General features: G+C 33.6%; 1 protein-coding gene across 1 annotated transcript; it reads left to right on the forward strand.

Annotated features, from left to right (window-relative positions):
- The first annotated feature begins 204 nt into the window (after positions 1–204).
- Positions 205–9,065, forward strand: LOC136320007 (C-type lectin domain family 2 member D-like). Its single transcript, XM_066253157.1, has 5 exons — positions 205–256; positions 2,767–2,901; positions 5,019–5,188; positions 8,274–8,377; positions 8,874–9,065. The coding sequence occupies exons 1-5, from the start codon at positions 208–210 to the stop codon at positions 8,995–8,997; spliced, it is 582 nt and encodes a 193-aa protein (XP_066109254.1). The 5' UTR covers positions 205–207; the 3' UTR covers positions 8,998–9,065.
- The last annotated feature ends 677 nt before the right edge of the window (positions 9,066–9,742 follow it).

Genomic DNA, 9,742 nt, shown 5'->3' on the forward strand with positions numbered 1-9,742 from the left:
GAGTTTCATGAGTGGTGAGATTTCTGAGGAACTTTTGACATATGGTTTATATCACTGTTGCATTTTCTTTGTAGCTTGTCTTAACATCATATTCTATTTTAAATTGTCTTTCTTTATATTATTGAAGCTAAACCCAAGTAGTGGACAGGATCTTGAATCCAGTGAACTCACTATGACCAGTCTGTATATTTTTACTCAGAAGGAGACATGGATGATGACATAAGGCTGACAAATGTAGGAGATTCCCAGTCTTCAGGTAAGAAGCATGTATGACAGCCCCTAGATGTGGTTTGTGATGTAAGCAAATTTACATTTGGTCAGTCCCTGCTGCCCACTCTGAATCCTTACCCTCGTCGAGACTTAGTGTCTCTATGCTCCCCCATATCTTCTATGTGTGTCAAATCATTTTCAGCTATTTCTCCAAGGTGCCAGACCCACACTATGTGAATAAAAGATAACTGAGAGCTATTTTACTAGCTCTTTAAAAATAAAATTGACATACATTAAAGTGTACATATTTAAAGTGTACAGTTTTATAAAGTTTGTCTTATATGACACACATCCATGAAACCACAATTCAAGATAATGAACATATCCATCAACACCAAAACTTTCTTCATACAGCACAGTGGTCTTTTTTCACTGTCACTTTCAGCATGCTCTCCTTGAGATGACCACAAATCAACTTTGTGTCACAATAATAGATTTACATTTTCTGAAGTTTTACATAGATGGACTCATACAGTATGTACTCATTTCTGTTCGGCTTCTACTGTTCAACATAGCTATTTTAATATTGATTCATGTTTTGTAGGTATGAATAGTTTATTCTTTTTTAAAATTGTTTTCTGACTAGTATTTCCTTATATAAATGTACTACAACGTATTTATGCATTCACCCATTAATGAACATTTGGATTGTTCAAGTTTTGGATTATTACAAATAAGGTTGTTATAAAAATGTCTGTACCAGTCTTGGCTGACCAGGCGGTGGCACAGTGGATAGAGTGTCGGAGTGGGATGCAGAGGATCCAGGTTCAAATCCCCGAGGTCACCAGCTTGAGCATGGGATCATAGACATGACCCCAAGGTCGCTGGCTTAAGTTCAAGGTCGCTGGTTTGAGCAAGGGGTCACTCACTCTGCTATAGCCACCACTACCACCACCACCACCACCACCACCCCGGTCAAGGCACATATGAGAAAGCAAGCAATGAACAATTAAAGTGCTGCAATGAAGAATTGATGCTTCTCATCTCTCTCCCTTCCTGTCTGTCTGTCCCTATCTGTCCCCCTCTCTGGCTCTCTGGCTCTGTCCAAATGTGTGTGTGTGTGTGTGTGTGCATGCGCGTGCGTGCGTGCGTGTGTGTACCAGTCTTTGCATGGACACAGGCTTCCATTTTTCTTGAGGGAACACTTAGGAATAGAATGGATGAATCATATAGTAGGTGCATATTTAGTTTTTTAAAGAAACTTCCACACTGCTTCCCAAAATGTTTATACCATCTTATACTTCCATCAATAATGGATGAGATTTCTAGTTCTTTCATATCCTCCCCAACACTTAATGTGGTCAGACATTTTAATTTTAGACATTCTAAAAGGTTTGCAATGATTTCTAAAATTGGTTTAAATTTGCTTTCCTTACGACGAGTGATGATGGGAATTCTTTTATGTTCAATTTGCCATTTATATGTCTTATTTCATGCAGTGTCTGTTCAACTTCTTTGCTTAAATTTTTTTTTAATTGTTTGTTTTTTTATTAAGTTTGAGAGTTCTTTGTATATTTTGGACACAAGCCCTTTATAAGACATTCGATTTATAAATATTTTCTGGTTTGTCTTTTTGTTTTGTTAACATTATCTTTTGAAAAGCAGGTGTTACTAGTTCTTAGGAAGTCCAATTTATTACTTTTAAATGAATGATGCTTTTTGGATTAGATCGAGGAAACCTTTGTTTAACCCAAAATTACAAAGAACTGTTACTATGTATTTTTCTATAAATTTTATAAGTTTAGGTTTTATGTTCATTTCTATGATCTATTAGGAATTAATTTTTGTATATAGGATTGATATACAAGATGTGATTTTTGTATATAAGATTTGTATATAGGATGTGATAAAGAAAAAAAAATCTTTTTGCATGTGGATGTCCAATTATCCTCAAACCATTTATCAAAATGACTGTGTTTTTTTGTGTGTGTCTTTGCCAAAAATCTAATGTGAGTGTATTCTAACATACTTGTCTATTTTTACACAAATACCATGCTGTATTGACAACTGTAGCTTTATAGTAAGTCTTTAAAACAGGTAATGTTCATCTTCCAAGTAAGTTCTCAGTTCTGGCTATTATAGTTCTTTTATATTTTTATATAAATTTTATAGATAGGTTGCCAATTTTTACAAAAGGAAAAAGCATGCTGAGATTTTTATTTGAAATTGTGATGAATCTATAGACTAATTTGAGTAGAATTGAGATCTTACAATATTGTGTCTTCTGACTTACGAAAACAATATTTCCTTCCGTTTATTTATGTCTGCAACTTTTTTCAGCAATGTTTTTTAATTTTCAGTGCACACATTTTACATATCTTTTGTCAGCTTTATCTGTGAACACAATATTTTATACCATTTTAAATGGTACATATTCATTTCCAATTGATAATTGATAATATGAAAAATATAATTAGTTTCTGTATATTGAACTTGAATCCTACAACATTCTAAATTCACTTATTAGTAATGAAGAATTGATTATTTTTTCTGTAGGTTATGATACCTCTTCCAACCTAACTGTACAGTCATTACAACACCCAAAAAGGAATAAAAAGAAACTTATTTCTACAATCATCATCACCTTCTTTCTGGTGATTATAATAATTATAATGGCTGCAATTTTAGCAGGTGAGTTTTCCATTTCCCAAGTATACTCATGTTAACTCTCCTATAAAATATTTCATCATATGTATATCTTTTATATTTTAGCTCAGGATTAATGGTCATTTAAGACATCTTTATGTACACAGAATAAACATAGTTTTCCTTTTCTAGAACATGAAGCTAATAGCAATATTGAATATTGTGAGGATTAAAATAACTTCATTTAGTCTTTATAAGGGAAGGAGCTTGCAGTAAAATGTAAATCACCACACTGCTTCCTTCATTAAGAAAATATCATTTTGAAGAAATGCCAAAAGAACTAAACAGTGTATTTGGTGATTTAGTTAACAAGGTGTCACAAGATCCATATCTCACCATGGTCCAATAGCAAACAGTTTATGGAAGATTATCTAGTTGTGGATTACCTAAAAACAACAACAACATATGTTTTTATATAAATAGTATCATTTTTTAAAGCTACTTCTAGTTGAGGTCTATGTTCATAAGAATAAAAATTGAGTTCAAGGTGCAAAACATTTTTTTTTTTCTCTCTGGTTCACACCTTAAAATGATGGGGTCAGATTTCCAAGTCATTCATAATTCACAGCTAAACATACAGATTATAAAGACTTGGGAAAAAAATTGTTTCTATCCTTATAACCACACATTTTACACAAAACATAGATTACATTTAGACTCTAAAAGCAGGTAGATATACATCTACTCTTTATGATAGTGCACAAACATGTATCCTACAAATAACTCAAAACAATTATAATGAGATTTTTAAAAAATATACATAAGTACATGATATAGATGTGCATATATGAATGTTTATATGATTTATATGTAAATGAATGTATTATATATATGCATTTAATATATACATGTATAAAGTAATACATAGAAATTAATGTACACATATATTCTATATACATGTGTACATAAATGTGTACATATGCATATATAAATTAGTTCGTATGGAACATATATTATTAATCAACCTTGTTTTATGACCTAGGCCATTATAATAGATATAAATATCTGTATATATACAGATATGTATATAAATGTTTATATGTACATATACTGTGTGCATATGTATATATGCACATATTTAATGTTATGAGAATGAGTATGATCACCTAGGAGTAGTGTGTCACTTGAAAAGAACACCAAGCCTTGAATGTGAGCAAAAAATACTACCTGAGTAACACTCATTCAGAATTTCTTTCAGGCCCTGGCTGGTTGGCTCAGTGGTAGAGCGTCAGCCCGGTGTATGGAAGTCCTGGGGTTGATTCCTGGCCAAGGCACACAGAAGAAGTGACCATCTGCTTCTCCACCCTTCCCCCTCTCCTTTCTATCTCTCTCTTCCCCTCCCACAGCCAAGGCTTCATTGGAGCAAAGTTGGCCCAGGCACTGAGGATGGCTCCATGGCCTCTACCTCAAGTGCTAGAATGGTCCAGTTGCAATGGAGCAATGTCCCAGATGAGCAGAGCATTGCCCCCTAGTAGGCTTGCTGGGTGGATCCCAGTCAGGCACATAAGGGAGTCTGTCTGTCTGCCTCCCCACTTCTTGCTTCAGAAAAATACAAAAAAGAAAAAAAAAAGAATTTCTTTCAAAGCCTAGCTAGGTAGTTCAACTGGTTAGAGTGTTGTCCTGATACACCAAGGCTGTGGTTCCCATCCCTGTTAGGGTAGATATGAAAAGCAACCAATGAACGTATAAATAAGTGAAACAACAAACCAGTGTCTCTCTTTTTCTCTCAAATCAATCAATAATTTTTTTAAATCTTTCAACCTACTAAGAGAATAAGTACAAACTATTGGCAGTTGTTCTCACTTAGAAAACAATGTAAACCATGATCAATGATGTCTCTCAGATTGAAGAACCAAAGCAATTCCGCTGGATTTCATTCACCTAGGTAACTGTTTTAAATTCAGGGCTTTTCATCCCATCATTCTTTTTTTTTTTTTTTTTAATAAATTTTTATTAATGGTAATGGGATGACATTAATAAATCAGGGTACATATATTCAAAGAAAACATGTCTAGGTTATTTTGTCATTAAATTATGTTGCGTACCCCTCGCCCAAAGTGAGATTGTCCATCATTCTTAATATATTATTAAATCGTTTTTAGGACAGAAGCACAAAGCTTCCACTGAACATAAATCATGCCTAGATGGCTGGATTGGTTACCTAGGAAAATGCTTCTATTTTTCTGAAAATACAACAACCTGGACTGCAAGCCAGAACTTCTGTATCTCGCATGAAGCAACTCTTGCTGTAATCAACACCACCAAAGAATTGGTAAGACAATACTTTTGAACTATAATTACCTTTTCAGAGGTTGTAGCTGATCTGGAGAGTACACACTGGAAATGAGAATGGTCCAGGAGATGCAATCTTACCCAGCAGAGAAGAGGCCTTATTTTCCACATTAACTTAGAACATAGAAAGCCCCTCACATCACAATCACCTACCTATTTTGTTCACTTATTTATTTTCAATCACCTACCTATTTTATTCACACGCCTATTTGTCATCACCTACTTATTTTACACCAGTGAAAGTTGTCTCTTGTAGGACTATGTAAAAATATAGTAAGCAAAGAGTCATAACAAACCATTTTTCAGAAATACTGGAAAGAATTATTTTTAAGATTTTATTTACTCATTTTAAAGAGGAGGGAGAGAGAAAAAGACAGAAAGGGGGAGAAGCAGGAAGCATCAACTCCTATATGTGCCTTGACCAGGCAAGCCCAAGGTTTCAAACCAGCAACCTCAGTGTTCCAGGTCTATGCTTTATGCACTGTGCCATCGCAGGTCAGGCCATGGAAAGAAATATGAAACAAGATGCTGGCCCATTGGCTCAGTGGTAGAGTATCAGCCCAGCATGTGGGTGTCCCAGGTTCCATTCCCAGTCAGGGCACACAGGAGAAGCACCCATCAGCTTCTTCACCCCTTCTTCTCTTGCCTCTCTCTCTCTCTTGCTCCCCCTCTTGCAGCCATGGCTCAATTGAAGAGAGTTGGCCTTGGATGATGAGGATGGCTCCATGGCCTCCGCCTCAGGTCTAAGAAGAGCTTCATTGTTGAGCAACAACGCAATGCCCCAGATGGGCAGAGCATCACCCCCTAGTGGGCTTGCCGGGTGGATCTTGGTTGAGGCACATGCAGGTAGTCTGTCTCTGCCTCCCTTTCTCTCACTGATTAAAAAAAAAAAGAAGCAGAAACTTATAAAATGACTAGCATAATTAAGAAGATCTGGAAGCTTTGGAGCACAGAAAGGGTAAATGAAGAAAATTAAAAGCATGCAATTCAAACTGCCCCCAAACCAGAAATAGAGGAAATATAGAATGTCAGGTGGTAAGAGACAGAAAAGTTATGACCTTAATGAGCATGGGGATATATTAACATTTATTGAACACTTACTATATGAAGAATAATCAGAAGAGAGATTGACCCCAGTAGAACATTCTGACAAAAATTTTATTTTTTATTTATTTAAATTAAAAAAAAAATTATTTTATTGAATTTATTGAGGTGACATTGGTTGATAAAATTGTATAGGTTTCAGATGTACAATCTTATAGTACATCTGTAATGTGTGCACAAAACACAAGTCAAGTCTTCTTCTATCACCATTTTTACCCCTTTACCTGCTCCCATTTACCCTCACCCCTCTTTTGCTCTGGTTATCACCACTGAGGAAGATTTTAAAGTGAGTATATTAAGGTGGCTAAAATATAAATGAAATCATACCTTTGATTCATTAGAATAGTAAATTATGAAAATCAAGCAAGAAAAGATGAGAAAGTATCAGATCAATATGAAAACAGAAGAAAATAGTTTAACTGAAAATTATAGTTACTGAAATAATGTTTGGAATTGACATAAGAGGAAAAATAGAAAAAGAGAGTACAACAAAATAGTCAATGAGGATATGCAAAAGCAAAAATACTTTTATGAATAGACAAGACTGATCACAGAAAAGGAGAAAAGATATACTTAGCCAAATACAAACATCAGACATTTAAAAGTATAAAAAAATTACAGATAATTTTATGTCGCTAAACTTTAAAACTTTAAAGAAATAAATAATTTAAAGAGATTATTTAAATAATTGGTCGATAAAGTTGTTATTAACCAAATAATTAATTTAATTATTATTTAAATAATTATTTAGACAACCTAAAATTGAAATATGTATAGAATATATTTTTTAATTAAATAGTAAGTATGAAAGAGTAAAAAATTTACAAATTAGTGTTCAAACAAAAACATAGAAAAAGTATCAACCCAAAGAAATTCAGAAAAAGTAAAAGAAAAAGGAAAAAAATAGTCAGAAAACACAAAAATGATTAATTCAAATATAATAGCAATTGTGATAAAATGTAAATGTTTTTCATTTACCTCTTAAAAGACAAATATATCAAATTGTTTTTTTTTTGTTTTGGGGTTTTTTTCTTTTTTACAGAGACAGAGAGAGGGATAGACAGGAACAGACAGACAGAAACCGAGAGATGAGAAGCATCAGTCATTAGTTTTTCATTGCGCATTGTGACACCTTAGTTGTTCATTGATTGCTTTCTCATATGTGCCTTGACCATGGGCCTTCAGCAGACCAAGTAACCCCTTGCTCGAGCCAGCGACCTTGGGTCCAAGCTGAACTTTTGCTCAAACCAGATGAGCCCGCACTCAAGCTGCCGACCTTGGGATCTCGAACCTGGGTCCTCGGCATCCTAGTCTGACGCTCTATCCACTGTGCCACCGCCTGGTCAGACTCAAATTGGTTTTAAAAAGACCAACAAAGTTCAGTTGGTGCTATGTACATAGGCATAATTAAGCATATAGACACACATGTGCACATACACATACACAAATTTGTGCTCAAAAGTTAGAGATAAAGTGAAAAGGCAAGATATGTTAAGCAACTATTGACCAAATACAAAACAAATCAAACAAAAAAGTTGAAATAGTGGTAATAATATCACAAAATATAATGTATCAGAATATAATATGAACATACATAAAACCTGAATAAACCAATAACTATTCAATATGATTTACTGCTAACCCAAATTCTTCTGTCCTAAAAGACACCAAGCCTAAAAAGTTTTGCTGACAAATTTGACCATGCCTTCACAATACAAATAATTCTTCTCTTATAAAAAATCTTGTTTAGAAACTAGAAAAGAGAGCAAGCTACCCAGAGTGATTTGTTACAGAAATTGTTACAAAAGTAACAACCCATATGCTAATCCATGAAATAGAAAAGGAAGATGTCACCTGTAAGATTATTACCAAATCTGGAAGTCTATATTTTTATAAAGGTGAAAGAAAATCCAAGATAATTAGGCATTTGTCATTTATCTTGTAAATATTCTTTATCAAAGGATTTCCTGAAGCGATATTCTGACCATTCACAATATTGGATTGGACTGAGCCGAAAACCGGGACAGACCTGGAAGTGGATAGATGAAACCATATACAGTGGCTGGTATATCCTGGGTATATGAATTACACACTGAAAGTTGAGACTCTGAGCCTTTCTGGCCATGGAAACATCTGAGTTATAATCCATACACACCATTCTGGAAACTTTTTGTGTGGTGGAGAATAAAATGAACCCAGAGAAAAAGTAGTAATAAAGATTATCAAACAAGTTATTTAATAACTATAATATTACAAATGCCATTTTTCATAATCATATCATTTGATTTTCATAACAACTGTGGGAGATTAGTATATTTATCTCCCTTTACAGATTTAAAAATTGATGTTCAAAGATATTGAATAAAAAGAATATCTTGCAATACATCATCATATAAGTTACATTTTAGGCCAACCAAGGCATATGAATTCAGTTTACTTTATATTCAAACAATATGGTGTGAGGGTTAGAGTAAAAGTACACACCAGAGGAAATTTTTTTCTAACTTTTTCAATATGTATTCTCATTCTGAGAACCTTTTTTCTTTTGTGTTGTGTTTCAGGTTTAAAGTAATTGGAATTGGAGAATGTGCTTATCTACACAACATTGGGATTAGTAGTTCCAGTAGCCATTTGGTTAGAAAATGGATTTGCAGCAAACTGGACCCATGTATTCCAAGAAATTAAGACATCATAGACCTAAGATATTTTATATAAAATACAGGTTTTATTTCTCTTGAAAGAAATAGGTTATATTAAGGTGAAGGTAAATGTAATTCATATTTAGAAATTTTTACTGATGTTTTGCTCCAAATCTCTAAATTAATTTTTTATAAATTTATTAGCTTCTTGGCATTCAACAAGCATATGCCTTAACATATTTAAAAGTTCTCCAAATTTTACAGAATAACATTTCTGATATTTAATATACTAAAATATGAATGAAAAACTAAATGTCATTTTAAGAGGTAATCATATCAACTCAGACTAATCTCATTTAAAATTACTTGTTTTTCAAAGAACTCTGATATATTTTCAGTCTCCTTACTTTTATTATCAATAACCATTGATATATTTCCTGTTAGTTTTGCAATATTTGCATTACTTTATGAATTCAGTGTAATTCAAATACAATAATAGTGCTTAACTGTTGATTTACTAGCTAAATGAATCTCTTTCACACACCAGCCTCACAGCAATCAATCAATCAATAAAGTAATAGTAAGATTTCACATTCAGACATCATGTGAGGGGCCTTCAAGATTGTGAGTAAATTGCCTAGAACTAGCAATGTCCTATTTGTGAATGCCAAGAACCTATTGCATAATGAGCAATATGAACAGTAAACATTTAGTGGACAGATGGGTGAGGGACTGGTTTGAATTTTGCTGCTTACATTTCTCTCTATTTGGGAAAACAAATGAGGTTCTGT

This window comes from Saccopteryx bilineata, chromosome 1 (assembly GCF_036850765.1).
Source record: "Saccopteryx bilineata isolate mSacBil1 chromosome 1, mSacBil1_pri_phased_curated, whole genome shotgun sequence".
In the NCBI taxonomy this organism is placed as follows: domain Eukaryota; kingdom Metazoa; phylum Chordata; class Mammalia; order Chiroptera; family Emballonuridae; genus Saccopteryx; species Saccopteryx bilineata.